A 19,397-nucleotide genomic window follows, 5' to 3' on the forward strand; every position below is an offset into this window, starting at 1 on the left:
TTCCCCAATATCATGCTAAGAATAGCTATGGTTTCCAGAAGAAGATGTCCTTCCTTTGATGAGAAATAAAAGGACTATCGAAAATTCGAGTGATTGAAGCCGAAACAGCTACTTTCAAAGTAACAGAAAGAAAAGCAACAATTAGAATGGGAGAATCAAAGTCCAAAAGAGGATTCCTCGCTTCTTTCTCTCATGCAAAACCGTGCATGAGATTTCCATCTCGCACAGCTCCTAAGTGATAAAAGAAAGAAGAACTCATCTTCTTTCTTTTTTGATTACGCTTACCTTCCTCGCATATGTATAAGACCTCGCGTATGCAAAGACCGAATCCATTCGATTTCTAAAAAGAATTACGCAAAGATCGAATCCATTCGATTTCTAAAAAGGATTACTAAATCTTAACTTGTCGAGGAATCCTTCATCAGCGGTTCTGAATGACTGACTTTTTTCAATCTTTTCGACCTTGGTTCCATGGGAACAAGTCAGAGAGATTGAAAAATAGAACCATCTGAGTTGATTCATTCTCAATAGCCATGAGATGATCATCTTAGGGTGATCACAGCTAAATCAAAATTAAAATTAAATATTGACGGTTCAAATTCCGTTACTTACATTTTAACACACACTGATGTTATTTATTAGTTTATGAATTTCATCCAAGATGATGTTACTCATTCACTGGGGATTACAGATAAAAAATACACACACTGCTTCTCCAGCAACATGCTAAGTGACAAAAACAGGTTATACAAAATGACATGAAAGAGAATAAGCTACTCGTATACAAGGAAAAGGAACCCGCGGAACATTCAATACAAGAAAAATAACAATTACGAAGATAAGAACCCCAATAAACAAATTCGGCAAATATTTCAATATAGTAACCGACCTTCAGTATATTTCAATATAGTAACCCCAATAAACAGACGAGACTTACCTGTCCTAGATCACTCACATTCAGGACTGTAACCCTCCATATTTGCAATCTGCCGCTGCATATACAAGAATACATTAATGGGCTTCAATCATCTCCTCCCTCCCTCCCTCTCCCCAGCCACAAGCTTTTCTTTTTTGAGTTTTTTACAAACAAGCAATGTCTCAAGAAGACCCCTTAAATGCATACAGTATTATATCACCATGGACTTTAAGTATTTATAGAAACTCCCAAATCACAAGGTTGAACTAACCACCAATGCTATCAGTTATGGTCATGATCAACCTCTCCCGGCATTACCATGTCGCTGATTTCTGAAGTAGCTAAGAAGCGCTTGTGCCTGCAATTATCCACGAAAAAAAAATCTCAATTTTAGGATTTTGAAACAGTGGCTAAACAACGCAATCTATCGGTAAAGGGAGAACACACTTTATCTCAAGAGCTTGTTTTTTGAGCATATAGCAGGACTTGTCCAAGGATAGCCTCTACGAGAAGAAAATTTACTTAATTTTTTTACACAATTTAAGCACACATATCATGATTTTAGTATCATGATGATCACAGCCACAGAATATTCACTCAAATATGCACAGGTGCATTCCAGTGCATAGTAATCTAATCCATTATCGACTGGGTAAAAGGCCTCAGCATATTGACATAGGATGATCTGAATAAATGGAGATGATAAATATGATTAAAAATGAACAGTAACCATTAGCCACTAGGTAGCAAAGCTCTATAATATAAGGAAGTTAAAGCTTTGTATGCCATTATATTTACTGTTAAACATGAGGTTTTGAAAATTGAAACACTATTCTCTTCTACAAAGAACAAGAGTAGCCTGCTCCTGTTGTCTATATGCCAAACTATGAGCCTGTGTCATCTATGGGCCAAGTAGTAGCCTATTTAAGCAAGGTTTTCAAGAAAACCATCCTTGCAGAGTTGCAAATAAACTAACCATGAATTCAATTTTCATTAGCTATGGAAGCTGATTTCTCCTGAGCAAAAACCACATGAACAGATTGAAACAACTAATTTGCGGTTCCCACAAGGAACTTTTCGTAGATGATAAATCCTGCAAAAATTCAATTGTAATGGTGTACTGGAAGCCACAGAGTGGTTTAATTCCTGTAAAGATACTATGTTTGGTGTGTTTTCTTAAATAGTATTTACGTGAAATTTCATCACGTGATTACGGGCATGGACTTACAGACTACAATGCACGCAGAGATGTACCCCATTATGGTGCTAGGATGCAAAAGATTACTCAATAACTTGATGAAACTCGAATATACAGGTTTCAAAATAGTTGGTTGAGACAGTTTGGGAGTTTAAGCCACGGGAGGTTAAACATCAGATATGCATAAGCATACAGGAATATCGAAATGTATGCCGTCAATGATGTAAGCAACAAATTCTGGACTCAAGCTCAACGCAATGGTGAGCCACATGCTTTTACCTTAGAACACCTTGAAGTTTTCACATGTGTCTGTGCAGAATTGGAGTAGCTAAAGTGTTTTTGTCAGATAGAAAAGCAGTGTACCTTTTCTTTCGCTCGGGGTGTGCCTGACTGTGATAGAGCAACCAATGGTGGGACAGCTCCTTCTTGAAGAACCATGCTACAGAATCTATTGCTATTTGTGCAAAGTTGTAGCAAGGCTGCGGCTGCATTCTCCTTTCCCCTCGCAGAACCTAGTTCAACAACCTCAACAAGAACGGGAACCCCTCCTCCCAGACCAATCGCACTCCTTCCCTCAGGTATTGTTGCAAGGTTTGCCAAAACAGCAACTGCTTTATCAACCATCCCAGCAGCTGGGTCCATTAGTTCAACAAGATACTTGACTGCACCTGCTTGAACAATTCGAGCCTTGTTTTCGTGGAAAATAGACAAATTGAACAACGCTGTTGCAGCATCTTTTTTCCCTCGAGGAGTCCCATTTCCTAACAACTCCACCAGAGGCCTGATTGCTCCAGATTGACCGATCCTAATCTTGTTTTCCTCAACAACAGAGAGACTGAAAAGAGTTGCCGCTGAGTTCTCCTTTGCCTCCGCGCTGCCAGTCTCGAGAACATAAATGAGGGGTCCAATGGCATCAGCATTTGCAATTGCAGATTTATTGTTATCATTAATTGACAAGTTGAGAAGTGCAGTTACAGCATCCTCTTGAATTTTTGAATCTACTGATCGAAGAAGATTGACTAACAAGCTTATTGCCCCACAGTTTGCAATTACAATCCTATTATCCATGTTGTGCTTCGCAAGAAGACGTAGCTCTGATGTTGCAGCTCTCTGTAAATCAACTGAGGTACTCTTCAGATCCTCGACCAATGCCCTAACTTGGGTCTCAAGGCCAGTAAGATCAGCTCTTGTATCTATAGTAGAGAGAGATGAAGTCATCCTTGGGGAAAACCTTTCGGTTGGCCGGCGCCAGATGGTTTGGCTTCTAGACCGAGCCTCCGCAAATCGAGATGTTAACTCCGGCTCTGCATGTGGGGCCGTGGAAGCTGGAGCAAGAGAACCTGACATAACTTCACCAGAAGCATCACTGCTATAGCGAGCAAGATCGCTAGACACCCGTGAGCCCTCATTAGCTCCCTCATGAGTTCCTTCGCAATAACCTCTATCTGAAACTACGCTGGAAACTGAGGCACTTCGACTATGACTCTTAAACTGTTCGTTAGCCCCATTGGCATCAGAAAATGCCATTTTAGATGACACTGAAGTGTGCCCACCGGAACCAATATTTTTATCTTCTGAATTGGTTTCCCTCTCCCCAGAGCTTCCTAACGACGTTCTACCAACGTCCAACTCGAAACCATTTACGTTTCTGTTACTCACGTTACCATCCAAGGCTGAACGGGGATGTGATGGAGAAGCTCTCTCTCGGAGGGCTCCATTAGATGAGAACAAACTCTTATATGGTGAACCGGTGGACCTGATTGACTCAGGTGACCTTGGATAGCTGGTTCTAGTGGATGCATGTGGGGGAAGCACATTTGAGTCTCTGAGACTGGATTCTGTTCGAGCAAGAAGGGCTGCAGGCTGGTTTAAGCTAACAGACTTTACAGGATCAGGAAGTTTGACGTTATTTGACTCACACCAGTTTGCAATTAGTGCCTTCACAGTGTAATTAGGAATTAAATTTGTGTGTGCCAGAGATTGGCGGGTTTTAGGGCAAACTGTGAGACCAAGATCAAGCCACTTCCTGATGAAAAGCCGTTCATAAGTTTGTCCTGATGCAACTATCACTGGATCTGTCATCAACTCCAATGAGATGGGACAACAAAAGTCAGCAGGTATCGGGACTGCAGCATTACTCTGAGATTGTTTTATCTTAACAAGGAGGTCATGCATGTGGGTGACAAGAGCAATCATATTTCCGATATGCTCAGCCTCTCCATCCTTTTCAACTAGCTCGGCCTGCAGCTTCACCTTTTCAAGGGCCACAGCCTCCATTAGCAGTTCTTGGTTTGATTTTAAGCTCAGGGCATCTGCAATCTTGACCAGGTTCTCGGACCTGGGGAGAGAATTCTCCAGTAAATCTCTTATAGCATCTTTAATAACATTTGATGTATGCTCGTAACCAATTCCTTGAATTTTTTGCATACAAAGCTGCAGTAAATCATGTTCAAACGTGAATGCCAGAAAACATATTATTTTTTAAGGCAGCTTGCACTGCATTCATTTGATACATCAGTAAGAAATAGCAGCATAAGGATCCAACAGCAACACACAAAGCTGTATGGTGGTTAATAACTTATAGACTCTTGAGCACCACATTTTGAGTAACTGAAAATTTTCAGCTAATTTGAAAAACCAAACAAATTTTGATGAAAAAATATATACTCTTTTCACAGTATACATAACTGAGACCAAAATAAGTATTACCTCAATTGATGCTGATGTCAAATCGGCAGGCATGTATTGTTCCAATGCGTTCACCCTTCGGAGAACCTCCAGACAAGAAGCACGAGTAGTTGTTAACTGTGATTCGATCTGATTAACCTGGAGAAATAATCAAATGATGTCAGTTTGGTTAGCGGAAGAAGATCTTGATGAAGATACTCAAGTGGGAAGAATCAAAGAATCAGGCAAAAACAAACATATTAGATCAAAATGTGGGCACCAGTGCTGGTTGATCCACCTCTAAATGATGGCACAAAGTTACTGACAGATGAATGCTAAGATTTCTTCAAGTTCCCAAATTTAAATAGACAAGTCATTCTGGAATTGCGCAACAAATCTATCATACCAAAATAATGTATATACATATTACATAATTGGGTCTACATCTATCGAAAAATGAACAGTATAAAGTACACTACAAGCACCGCCCGTTTGTAAAAACAATGGTAAAATTTGTACGTGCAGAGTCGAAATTGTTTCCCTGCCAATATTTTTTTTCAATAAGGACTCGTTGAATCTCACTGTATATTCAATCACAGGGGTAATTCTGTTAGTCACTGCACGATATTGAAAAGGGAAAAAACCCATAATTTATGACATGCCAAGAATCCCGACCATGGTATCCTAACTGTTACCTCAACCACAAATCTCTTTCTGCACTAACATATGCTGACTACATATTTTATAAAAGATTTCAATAACTTCCAGCTCCTAATACAAGTATGACAAACTTACATATATCAATTCAGTAATACCAATTAACTCAAAAATCTCCATGTATATGAAACCCTGGTGGAAAAGTACCATTTTCTTAACATTTTGCTTATTACAGGTAGCTTCTATGAGAATAATCAAATACAAAAAAAGCGGTTCATCTAGTCTTTGTCTGTAAGCAAGAAGCTTGAGGGAAAAGCTAGCTAATCCTGGATTTCGAGCACTAAAGAATTTCATTCGTTAAGAATACCAACAATACATGACTTCTTGAATCGAACTTCAACACAGAGACAGCAGGTACGATTTCAAATACAAACCCTTACATTAAATAGTAACTACTAAATTTGTATGCTTACTTAGTTCAAATTAAGATTTCCAGAGAGCTGTAATACTCAACTCTTCTGACCATACAAAACCAATTTACTAATATAGCAATCTAAGCAGAAAATTTCAAACTATCCGTCCCGGTACACTTTACTGACCCTTTAGATATTCAAGACTTTTACTTGTCATAATCACCCCTTTATTAGCAATAACTACTTTATATTAATGGAGAACCAAGAGAAAGAAAGTAACAACAAACGACTTGGCACCATTAACCGTGACTGCAAACAATAAAACTAAGACAGGTAGGAAACAGACAAGGGTTATATCTATTTTGTGTTAATGCAGTAATCCAAGCTTATACTGCACCATGTTGTTGCTCCATCCTTTATTTCTGGGTAAATTTTATGGGAAAACATGATGTGAAATGCCTCAGTAAATTAATAGAGTTTGAAATATGATTCCCACACCGGTCATGCTACATCAATCTACAATACCCAAGTGTATCACAAGTTGTTATATTTATTGTGATGCTTGAAGTTGAATTAGCATTAAAAATTAAGCATTGGCTAAAAAATATAATACGTTCTCACTAACTTATGAGTTATCTCCTAATGACTATCCTGCAGTTGGAAACCTGGACAAAAAAATATAGTAAGTAGAAAATCCAACTGATTATATACATCCCTAGGACCCTAGCTTTGTCAAAGGTGTGTGGTCATAACAGCAGTATTTCACCCTTTATATACTCACGTACTTGTCACCTATCAAGATACATGATTAGCAACACAATATGAAGTCTCTGGTGAATAAGCTAAATGCCAGTAACTTAAGTAGTTCAGACAGCAACATCATAACTATGTGAAAGTCAGCAAGGTGACTTCCAGGAAAAAAAAAAACAGCAATGCAAATGCAACCAGATCTCATATCACCAGACTCTCTCAGATGCTTAGCCGCGGCAACCAGTAGAGCTTGGGAAGTAATTTGTGTAATAACAGCATGATTTTGAGTGCAAATTATGTAACGTACAAAATAAACTTTACTCGTCATCGGATGCCAGCTATCGAAAAGCTCCCTGGATTCGTTAATAAGCTCATCCAGCATTTTTAATGAACTATTTAGCTGTTCATCTGAAGCTATCTGTGAATCAACAATTAAATCAAGTATCGGCTTCAAAAGCTTCACTATCTCATTTATCTTTATGTAATATTTTTGAACTGGTTCAGATTTTATGTTGTCCGAAGAAGATAAGTTGTTAAATTGAGAGAGGTCGTTCAGCAGATCCTTTAACAATGATATCTCCATTACACCTGTGTCAACAAAAAATACAAAGGAAGCTTCTTAGCAAAAGCAAAAAGCAAACCAATTAAAATTCTCCTAAACATCAGCAGCAACCAATAATTTAGAAAAGTTACAATCTGACACGTGAAGTCAGATTAGTAATCTACATGGCCTAACATGTTTAAGTGTTCAGCCAAGAGGTATTTGGGTGGATCAGAGCATCAATTCTCCGACATTTTCTTCCACAAAGAAGTTAATGAAGGGCCTGAGAAGCACTAGCCTGCTCAGAGCCTAACAACAGAGCCATTATGAACTCGCAGTCAGACAACGGGATTACTACATCCCACTCTGAGTTGCTGACCACATGCGACACTAGGCAACCTTAATTCAGCTTTTACATGGATTTTCAGTTTGGCCAACATGAGAAAATAAAGTTCTTCTAATTTAAGTTATACAGCATTCTTCTAGTTTTGGTACACAAGCAAACTGGGCAATACTACGTTGGATTGCGTGGTGCTATTTGTATAAATGTTATACTGCCTGTCTTCATGTAACTAATGAATAACATTCAGATAATTCACCTTGGTGGAAGGAAAAGCAGGTTCCTATATATCTTCGCTTCGATTCCTATGCTATCAACCACCAGCATTTCCTCAACAATTTATACACCTAAAATACCTTAAGAAAGTTAAATATGATGAGGTAAGTCTGTTGAAGAAGCAAAACTATCAACACGCACCAAGAAATTCCAGAGCAAATAGTTTTTGCGTGTGCATCCTATTTCTTCCCTAATGATGCTGCAGGTAATAAAAGCATTACACTTTAACGAAAGCTTCCACCTTTCCCCCTTTCCTAACATAAGTGTATCCCATGTTAGATCAAATGTATTATCGCCTCTTGTGGCCCATCAAATTTCAGAGAAACGCCTACAGAATCCCATCAACAGAAAGCACAGAAAGTATGGGTTTTACTAACTGTTCTAAGAATTTAAAATTCCAAGTACAGAAAGTACCAAGTAACGACAATTTTATACAAGTCTGACAGACCTCAAGCCTTTACACTAAAACAACACTATCCTCTATTTCATTTTAATACTTTTCAAAGGGATCTATCTGCGGTTATTATGTGTTACAACCATGAAGTATGGAAGCGCTTCAATCAACATATAACTTTGACTTTTAAAACGAACTAATCAATACACTAGTAAATGAGTACAGCTGAGCAAGAGCATTCAAAGAGTTAACCTATTGATGCTTTGCACCACATAAATTGAAGAATTGTGAAAAGAGAAGAAAACTAAGAAAAGAATCGGATTACTAGAACAAAACTCCTTCACCGCACTACTAAAATTGATAAGTGCACTCTCTATTCAACTATACTTCTCATACTATTTCTTATCACAATTTCCCTGGTAGACCTTTAAGTTCAAAAGTTAGGTATCCATTTTCCCTGATAGGAATGAAAACGTATATTATTGTCAGTTTAAAGAAGACCTTACATATTTAGTAGCAGCAGTTACCGATAACTAATATAATTACCCCAACATGGATTTAAAGAAAACAAACATATATATTCAAATGAAGAATTAAACTCTTAAAAGCATAAATAATACGCAAAATTCATGAAAGCATGAACTAGTAAAAGAAGAGGAAAAACCAAATAGGTTCAGATCGAAAAACAATGTACCTTTTTCCAGCATAACTAAGTTTCAGACCCCAAATCAAACTTCATCAGAGAATTCCTTTGCAAACACAGAACAAGGAAATGAAACCCCTAGAAAGAAGAAAGAGAAAAAGGTTTCCAATGGGATCAAACTCCTATTGAAATTCGAAGAATCATTTCTAAAAATTAACATCAATAATTGAAGAAACCGGAATTTCTCTTCCTATCTCTTCTTTTTACAAACCCTAGACCCGATCAATCAAAACGAATCTCGTGGAGCTTTTGATTCAATGAAATTTGATGGAAATTGAATAACAGGAGAGAAATTGGTCAAATGACTCAAACCCCAGTCCTTGTATGAAAGAGAGGAGATATGAAAAATCATTTCTCTGCTTATTTTCTTTCTTTTTCGTAATATCTCTTTTTTTCTGATTTCTCTGTCTTCGAGAATTACTTAGAAGGTCCAAACACCAATGAAAGAAACGACTAGGCTGTACATGGTAACGGGTAACCGGGAAAACCTATATGAACCGATCAAACCGAATAACTAAAAACCGAATTGAATCATTTACTAGTGGAAGGATTCTAGTAAAAAAATTTAATCAGGCCGTGAGTTATAACCCCAAAGGTATCACTATCTATGTACAAAAAGATATTGTACAAAAATTATTCTATCACTATCTTGCTTTAGTGTGATAGAATAATTAGAAACTTCCTTTGGTCAGGGGATCCATCTAAGAAGAAATTGTTGACAATAAAAGAGGAAGAGGTAAATGTTCCATATGCAGAAGGTGGATTAGGTCTCAGAAGTTTATAAGACATCAACAAGTCACTTCTCATGAAACTAACTTGGAAAATGCAAAATGGTGATGATTAATGGGCAAAAAAATTTCAAGCTAAATTTCAAGATAAACATGGGGTATGGATAAACTATTATAAGAAATATTTTATATGGTCTGGGATTAAATGGGTTCCCGATGATCTTTTTAATAATTCAAGATGGCTTGTAGGTGATGGAGAAAAGATCTCAGTATGGAATGACATATGGATCACAAGTCAGACATTGAAATCCTTATATCGTGACAATGCTTTTATGTTGCAGAATCCTGAGCTCAAGGTGAAGCATCTATTAAGGGGCAGTGAATGGTCTATTCCTTTTGAAATTTCAAGCTTGATAGATGTAAATGATTTACCAGTGGTGGATGGAAAGAATGATAGGAGAATCTGGATATGGTCAAAAACTGGTGATTTTACAGTTTCTACTGCATTGAACTGTATAAGGAAAAAATATCCTGAGCTGCATTGGACAAAGAAGATTTGGAAGAACACAATACATCATAGTATATCAAGCAATATATGGAAGATAATGAGAGGTGTATGGAATACAGGTGAGAATATGAGAAAAAAGAATTTCAATCTAGCATCAAGGTGTTCCTTTTGCAGGCAAGCTGAAGAATATATTGATCACATACTCTGGTACTGCAGTTTTAGTGAAAATATTTGGCAATGGATAGGTGGAATGTTTGCTTTCTTCAATCCTATATCCATAGATGAAATCTTTACTCTGGCAAAATCCAAAAGGCTAGCAGTACAAGAAATCTGGAGGTCTGTTGCTTTCATAACTGTGAAAGAATTATGCTTTCTTAGAAACAGAGTTGTTTATGATGGAGTGCATCCAAATGCAGAGGAACTGAAGAAGAGAATCCTGCAATTTACTAAGGAGTGTGAAGTTGGGATGAAGGGGTGTATGTGGAATACAGTGGAGGACTTACTGATTCTTAAAAAATTTGGTATGAAATGCAGGAGGGTGAAGAGGTATAAAATACAGGAATGTTTCTTTTTCCTTCCCCACTGGAAATCAAATTTTATTGTGTTGTGATAGAGCTGCAAGAAATAACCCTGGAGAGGCAGGATATGGTTTTGCAGGTAAAGATAATACATGTACAGTTTTGATTGTTGTTGCAGGAGGAATGGGCATTGCTACCAATTTCATGACAGAGGTGTTTTCTGTAATAAAAGCATGTGAATGGGAAATAAGTGAGGGATTCTTCCAGTTATGCATTAGGACTGATTCTATGTCAGTTCTCAATTCTTTTGCAGCCAGAAAAGTACCATGGTATGTGCAAACTAGGTGAAATAAAATAGTGGAACTCTTACTAATTACACTTTTATACACAGTTATAGAGAGATTAACTTTTCTGCTGATAGCATGGAAAAGATGGGGGCTACTTTACCTAGAGGTGAAAAGAGAATTTTCTTGTGTAGGTCTTCTTTTATGTTACATATGGAAAATCCTAATACTACATACTACAGGTTTGGGTGAATTGTGGGTTAAAATGCTTGCCTGTAAGCATTTCAACCATGAGAGATTGCTTTTCTCTTGTTTTGAATATTTTTTGTAAACCTTTTTGAAATCAATAAAATTTTATTATTAAGCGAAAAAAAAAATCTATGTACAAAAACTCCAACAAAAACAATTATCCACAAAATCCCCGTTTGATTTAATCTGTCAAAAATATCCCATTTAATTAGGCAGAAAAATGATGAAACCAAATTTGGTTCACATAAAATTCGCATTTCACCAGCACAACTTCAACGAAGAAACCAAATGCACCAAATTGAATAAACTAGGAAAAATTTATATGATGGTTTCAACATAAGCGTATAGTTTCACCATTAAACTTTTGTTTCATGATAAAAAGTAGGCAAAAATTAGATGAGACCAAATTTGGTTTCATCAAAACTTACTGTTTTCACCAACACAAAAATTGGTTTCAATGTTGTAGTTTTTGTAAAATTTGATGAAACCAGATTTGGTTTCATCATTTTTCTGACATTTCACCAGCAGAAAAATTGGTTTCAACGTTGTTTAGTGATAGTTGTCTAAAACACCTTGATATTTATCTATTGTTTATGCTTTCTTGGCTAAGTTTTCTTGTAAATTATGTATTTTATGTTTAATTTTGAGTTTTAGGTACTTCGGAGAAAAAGAAGAAGAAACGTCGCTTAAAAGGGCTAAAGTGTCATTTCATGAGCAACTGCTGTTGGAGGCGAATTATTTCTCATTATTTGCTTTTATTTCTTCATTTTTATCTGAAAGGCATGTCAGCTTTAGTGATGCAAGTTATGTCTGAAAAGCATGGCAGCCTTAGTGATGTATAAAAATTGAAGAAAAGAAGTGAATATGATAAGTAAGAGATGGTTGATAGAGAAATTACTAAAGGCCCCCCAACATTGGATAAGGGCACCCCCAGAATTGTCCCTAGAGAGTTGACAAAGGCACCCAGGAAATTCTACTATGTCACCCAAAATTCATCTTTGTACCCCACAAACTGCTATTCGCACCCCTGGGAATTGCTAAATATACCCCAAATTGCTAAAGGGACACCATAGTCGGATAGGGGGCATCCACTTTCTTCCTCGTTTGAACCTGAAAATTGACGGGAAAATCAAATCTCAACTGGCAGAATTAGGGTTTGTGATTTGGAGGAGTAATAATGAGACTAAATCGCTGAAAATCATTGGGCATCTTCCTTTGGGCTAAACAGGGTTGATAATGGCTTTTGATCTGTCTAGAATTGGCTGTTTGATCGGGAAATTTTGTTACTATCACTGGCAGAGTTGAGTTCGGATTTTGGCCGAGAGTTAATGAGATTCAATCGCAAGATTTAGTTTCATTGGGCATGTTAAGGATAAACAGGGAGGATATGGGTGATTTGTTCAATACAGTTGGGCTAGATAATCACTGGTGATGAAAACAGAGTCAGTAATACACTCGGGGTTTTGTTAAGAAGATTTGGACCTTTGCACTGAGATTGAACCGGTCAAATGGGTTGCAGTTATCCTGTTACGACTTAACAGGGCTGGTACATGAGTTGGAATCGAGAAACAAGGAAAGTTTACGTGGATTGAAGCAAAACAGGGGAAGAAATATCCACGGGTCTCTGTTGGTTCGAGTTTGGAAAGTTTGGGAGAGTTTCAAGGGTTCTACGGTCTGGTTACATTGTTATCTAATCAACAAGGAAGAATGACGTGTATTTGAGCTAAAAGAATGAGGAAATCTGGGTATAATAGAAATGTTTCCATGAACCAGAGAGAGGAGTTAGTTTATGGGATATTTTGGTTTTAACTCTGGAAGTTCTGTGGAGTAGAAGGTGAGAATATAATCTGTAGGATTTGTTTCTATCACACAGAAAATTTGGCAGATGAAATTTACGCATAAAAGAAGAAAGTTATGTGACTTGGACGAGGAAAAAAAGAAGAAGAAGAAGATATTTTTGGAGATTACTTGCCCTGAAGGATGCTGTTGTGTATAAAAAGGAGTTGTTTGAGTCCAAAAAGGTCATACGGAGAGTCTGGGATAGAATAAAGGCTTAGAATCGTAAAAATTGAGAGTTTCTGAAATTCTTCTGCTGCTGCAAAAACTCAAGAACACGAAGAACATAGCCTGTCCGAAACAGTCACAAAAGCTATTGTTTATCAAATACAGAAGACATATATCGTACTCAGTTCTGTAGCAAAATATCTTTGACAACTGAGGAAGCTGAGCAGTTTTTCTTGTTGAACACCTTTAGCGACTAAAAATCGTTGTAAGCAAACTTCATTATTTTTAGTACAATGATTAATCAATTTTTCTCTACTTCTCGACCTATGAGTAGCTAAGTTTCTTTTCTAGGTTTTGGAGGAAACTATTTTTAATGGGTAATATTTAGTATTTAAATTATTTAACATATTTACTCCGTATTTGTGCTTTCAATTGTCTAAAAATTTTCTCTTCTTTGTATGCTTCGTAAAAACTGTTTTGGATAGTTTCAGCTGCCGATCTTTTATAAGCGAAAGAAAATTAGGCCTTAGAATAGTGACGAGAGTCTTAAAAAAAACCTTATAACTTTATATCATCCAAAGCATGAGATTGAGTTCGAATTGTTTTGAGTAAATTAGGAGTATTATGTCAAAGTTTTAATTATTGAGTTTACAAACATTAGAAGTAGTGGAATCCAAAGCCTTGGACTCATCTCTCCTTGGTAACCAAAAATCAGTTTTATTTAGCTTGCCTTAGTATTTTCTTTTATTAATCAAAAACCAAATCTTAAAAAAGTCCGAGAATCGAATCCTATACTTACCACTTGTAAAAACTATATCAGTTTTTGGCGTCGCCGACGCGGACTTGCCTTTAGGTTAGGTTTTAGATTTTTATTTTTATTTCTTATTTTTCTTAGTCTTGTTTAGTTTAATTAAATTTTCTTTTATTTTACTTGGGTGTTTTTCTTATTTTTGTTGTGCAGGTAATATTCTATATTTATTGTGGAATTGCCTACCAAAAGAGGTAAGTAACAAAACCCAAATTTTATTATTTTTTAGGTTTTATTTCCTTTTTGTGTATATCTATTTTATTTCATTTTTGGAAAAAAAACACACGTTGCACACACCATATTGAATCGTCAGAATTACCGAATTTAGGAAACCTGTGGAAAAGTACGCTGAACCCGTGCCTTGAGCCTTATGGTAGTTACCAATCGAAATTCCACAAGCCTCGGCCTCGTACCTGCAGGTATATTTTTCTGAGGTAAACCAAGCTTACCTAATTTAGTAAACCCTGCATTTGCATGTGCACGATTTTCTTGCTTCACTAGTATTCTTGCTTGTGTATGCGCCGTTGGAAACGAGTAGGAAATAGACTTGTGGAAAACGACCTTTTTAATTTGACTCCGACCCGCTACACGGATATAGGTGGTACTTCGATTTTTTCCAAGATGGTTAATGAAAATGATGATGAAGTTCCGCCAACCAAAACCCTTAGGGACCGTTTGAACCCGTCTAGAGTGATACGTGAACCTGGGGTTGTTTTACCGGCCACTACCGTTAAGTTTCATATTAAACCTGGGACATTTAGCATGCTTCGAAAATATAGGGGAATAGAGAATGAAAACTCGTATACCCACTTAAGGGACTTTGAAATGATCTGTGACACAATGAGTTACCCGAATGTCCCTAAAGATGTGCTTAGGTTACGTTTGTTTCCTTTTTCCCTAGAAGAGAGATCCAATGAGTGGTACCATTTGATTCCCTATAAAACAATCATCACCCGGGATGGCCTTATAGATGCCTTTGTTAAGAAGTTCTACCCACATCACAAGACTGCTGTTGTTAGGCAGTCTATCCAAACCTTTAAGCAGAAAATAGGTGAGAGACTACATGATTACATAGAAAGGTTTAATGAATTTTTATACCAATGCCCGCACCATGGCTTTGAGAAAGCCCACATGGCCCAAATCTTATATGAGGGCCTTGATAGTGAAACCCGAATGCAGGTAGAAACAATGAGTGGTGGAGAATTTACCCATCAAGACCCAGATGAATGTTTTGACGAGTTCATCGAGTTAGCTGAAAAGACTCGTCAATGGGATTCAATGAGGGATCCCGAAATAACTAGGAACCCTATTCATAGGGTCAATAGAGTTGATAATGGGTCTGTTATCCTTAGGCGTCTAGAGGCCTTAGAAATGAACCAAAGGTCTACCCAGACTATGAGCTGTAATAATGAGCCCAGAACGTATTCATGTACCATTTGTGCTGACCGAAATCATACTGGACCTCAGTGCCCCCTGTTTTACCCTAGTGAAACTACCCGTGACCAGGATAGTGTCCTACATGGTGGCATGAACTCCAAATATGAGGGACGACCTAAGTTTGATCCCTATTCTAATACCTATAACCCAGGTTGGAGACATAACCCTAATTTCTCGTGGTCTAAAGGTGCCCAACAGGGTGGAAGTTCAGGCGACCCACCACCAGGTTTTGCTAGGAACCAAGCTCAAGTCCAAGAACCGAGTCCAGTTGATAAAAAGGTGTCATGTCTAGAGGAAAATTTGAATATCTTTATTGAACGAAGTGTTATAAATAATGTCGAGGCTACCAAAAATATTAACCTTTTAAGTCAGAGATTTGATAACTTTGGTCAGAAGTTTGATGACTTTGTTCTGACGAGTCAACGGTACCAACAAAATAGTGACCGAGCAATTAGCAACTTAGAGACACATATAAGTCAACTTTCAAGCAGGCTAAATGATAGGGAGAATGGGAGATTTCCTAGCCAACCGACTCCGAATCCGAAAGGAGTTAACCAGGTTAATGAGTCAGCTAGTTCTAACCACAACGAACATGTTAAAGCAGTTATCACCCTTAGGAGTAGTAAAATATTAGAGAACTCGGAAAAACCACCTAAGGACAAGAGTCCAGCTGAAAAAGAAACCGAAGATGATCAAACTTCGTCCTAAAGACCCCAATGAGCCTGAAAGTGCCAAGAGTCCATGTGAGGAAGCTACCCCTGAGAGAGTGTACATACCACCTGCACCATTTCCTCAGAGACTCGCTAAGAAAAAGCCTAGTAATTATGCTGAAATCCTAGACACCTTTAAGCAATTTAAGACCAACCTGCTCTTGTTAGATGCAATTAAACATGTACCCTCTACAGCCAAGTTCTTAAAAGAGATGTGCACCGTCAAGAGAGACGCGAGTGTCCATAAAAAGGCGTTTTTAACCCAACAAGTTAGTTCCATAATTTCACAAAAGTACCCAGTCAAATTTAAAGATCCTGGTTGTCCTACTGTCACATGTGTTATAAGTAGCCAGAAGATAGAAAATGCTCTTTTATATCTTGGGGCTAGTGTGAATATTTTACCGTTCTCGGTATATGAACAACTTGGACCAAGTGAAATGAAACCAACTAGGATAACACCACATTTAGCCGATAGGTCAGTCAAAATCCCACGTGGAATTATTGAAGATGTGTTGTTTCGGGTAGAAAACTTTATCTATCCAGTTGACTTTGTGATTTTGGACAATCAACCTGTCTCTAGTCAATATATTAATATCCCAATCATCCTAGGTTGTCCGTTTCTAGCCACTGCAAATGCAGTCATACATTGTCAAACTGGCCTAGTAGAATTTTTCTTTGGGAACCAGAAAATCGCTGTGAACGTTTTTAAGGCGTTACAAGCCCCACCGGACCCTGAACACTATGAGTCTATATGCATGATTGATTCTCTAGTTGAGAATACCTTTACCACCAATAGTGTTAGTGATCCTTTAGAGGCCTGCTTGGCCCACTTTGGAGCCTACTATGATGAGGATAGTCATTTTAAAGAAGTTAATGCGTTGTTAGACTCTGCGCCAGTAAGGAATTATGGAAAATGGCAGCGTAAACCAAAACCTCTTCCGTCGACCATAAATAAACCCCTCTCATCATCAGTTAAGCACCCACCCTTGAATTAAAGACGCTACCAGATACACTGAAATATGTATTTCTTGGTAGTGAAAATACTCTTCCTGCCATAATTGCCTCTGACTTAGAGCCCGATCAGGAAAGTAGACTAGTTAGTGTTCTCCGTGAGCACAAGACTGCAATAGGGTGGACTATAGCAGATCTGAAAGGAATTAGTCATGCTGATTGTATGCACCACATCTACCTAGAAGAAGGTGCCAAAAACTCAAGAGAAATGCAGAGACGTTTGAATCCTAATATGAAGGAATTTGTTCGCACTGAGGTGCTCAAGTTGTTAGATGCGGGAATCATATACCCTATCTCTGATAGTAAATGGGTCAGCCCTGTCAAGTTGTCCCAAAGAAGTCTGGGATTACGGTAGTTGCGAATGAGAACAATGAATTGATACCTACCCATGTTACCACCGGGTGGAGAGTATGTATAGACTACCGTAAGCTGAACTCAGCCTCTAGGAAAGACCACTTTCCTTTACCATTCATCGACCAAATGTTAGAAAGATTAGCTGGCCACAACCATTATTGCTTCCTAGATGGTTATTCCGGTTATAACCAAATCCCTATAGCCCCGGAAGACCAATAGAATACAACCTTCACATGTCCATTTGGTACTTTTTCTTATAGGCGTATGCCTTTTGGGTTGTGTAATGCACCCGCAACATTCCAACGTTGCATGCTAAGTATCTTGTTGGACATGGTCGAGCAATTTCTCGAGGTCTTTATGGATGATTTTTCCGTTTTTGGTTCCTCGTTCGATGAGTGCTTGCACCACCTTACACTAGTTCTAGAATGTTGTAAAGAGAAGAACTTAGTCCTTAATTGGGAAAAGTGTCATTTTATAGTTAAATTTGGAATAGTGTTAGGACATGTGGTGTCTTCTAAGGGAATAGAAGTTGATAAAGCCAAGGTTGACCTAATTTTAGAATTAAAACCACCTAAGAATGTAACAAATGTTAGATATTTCCTTGGCCATGCTGTATTTTATCGTCGTTTCATCAAAGACTTTAGCAAGATTGACTTATCTCCGTCGAACCTACGTGCTAAAGATACTGCTTTTGTGTTTGATGAAGCGTGTGTTTCAGCTTTTGAGAAGCTTAAATTATTATTGACTTTTGCCCCTATCATCCAACCACCTGATTGGAACCTCCCATTTGAACTCATGTGTGATGCGCCCGATTATGCGGTTGGTGCTGTCCTTGGCCAACGACGTGATACAACACCTAGTGTGATTTATTATGCTAGTAGGACCCTAAACGATCCCCAGTTGAATTACACAACCACTGAGAAAGAAATGTTAGCCATCGTTCTTGCTTTGTAGAAATTTATATCATATCTCCTAGGGTCTAATGTCATAGTTTATTCTGATCATGCCGCACTCAAATATCTCCTTTCAAAGAAGGACTCGAAACCACGACTGATTAGATGGGTATTGTTGTTCCAAGAATTTACTCTAGATATTCGTGATAATAAAGGTCCTGAAAATGTAGTAGCTGACCATTTATCCCGTATCCTTGATGAGACTAGAGATGATGAGAGACCGATCCATGACACGTTCCCTGATGAACAATTATTTTCCATCTCTGTGTTACCCTGGTTTGCTGATATTGTCAATTATTTGGTAACTCGTCAAATGCCCGACCATTGGTCTACACAGGATAAAGCTAAATTCTTGTCTGAGGTAAAAAAAATATTTATGGGATGATCCGTACTTATTTAAATATTTCCCTGATCAGATCATCCGTCGTTGTATTCCTGACAACGAAATCTCCAGTGTCCTGACTTTTTGTCATTCTGGAGCTTGTGGGGGTCACTTTAGTTCTAAGAAAATAGCTGCAAAGGTTTTGCAATCCGGTATTTATTGGCCAACATTGTTTAAGGACTCCCACCTATTTTGTCAAAGTTGTGATAGATGTCAAAAGTTAGGAAAGATGACCCGACGTAATATGATGCCACTTAGTCTTATATTAATAATATAAATATTTGATGTGTGGGGTATAGATTTTGGGTCCTCTTGTCAATTCTTATGGAAACTTTTACATCTTATTAGCTGTTGACTATGTGTCTAAGTGGGTAGAAGCAATCGCTACCAAGACAAATGATCGCCACATTGTGATCAGGTTTGTTAGAGACAATATTTTCTCTCGATTTGGTATGCCCAGAGCAATCATTAGTGATGGAGGTTCCCATTTTTGTAATCGGTCTTTTGAGGCGCTCATGAAGAAATACTCCATTACCCATAAGGTTTCTACACCTTACCACCCACAAACTTGTGGCCAAGTTGAAGTGTCTAATAGG

General features: G+C 37.8%; 2 protein-coding genes across 3 annotated transcripts; one reads left to right on the forward strand and one right to left on the reverse strand.

The window, feature by feature from the left end:
* Positions 1-608: 608 nt before the first annotated feature.
* On the reverse strand, positions 609-9,275 carry LOC113287265 (U-box domain-containing protein 4-like). Of its 2 annotated transcripts, XM_026535958.1 has the most exons (6): positions 8,847-9,275; positions 7,742-7,829; positions 6,909-7,189; positions 4,824-4,940; positions 2,478-4,547; positions 609-1,274 (listed from the first exon to the last, which is right to left on the reverse strand). In XM_026535958.1, exons 3-6 carry the CDS (start codon positions 7,182-7,184, stop codon positions 1,215-1,217), a joined length of 2,523 nt encoding a protein of 840 aa, XP_026391743.1. In that variant the 5' UTR covers positions 7,185-7,189; positions 7,742-7,829; positions 8,847-9,275; the 3' UTR covers positions 609-1,214. The 2 variants fall into 2 exon arrangements, with proteins under 2 accessions (XP_026391743.1, XP_026391742.1); XM_026535957.1 differs by lacking the exon at positions 7,742-7,829.
* A 7,038-nt stretch (positions 9,276-16,313) lies between these two features.
* LOC113290710 lies at positions 16,314-18,420 on the forward strand. The gene is made up of 3 exons (XM_026540294.1): positions 16,314-16,997; positions 17,099-17,422; positions 17,986-18,420. Exons 1-3 carry the CDS (start codon positions 16,314-16,316, stop codon positions 18,418-18,420), a joined length of 1,443 nt encoding a protein of 480 aa, XP_026396079.1.
* The last annotated feature ends 977 nt before the right edge of the window (positions 18,421-19,397 follow it).

Source organism: Papaver somniferum, chromosome 6, assembly GCF_003573695.1.
Source record: "Papaver somniferum cultivar HN1 chromosome 6, ASM357369v1, whole genome shotgun sequence".
NCBI classification, from domain to species: Eukaryota; Viridiplantae; Streptophyta; class Magnoliopsida; order Ranunculales; family Papaveraceae; genus Papaver; species Papaver somniferum.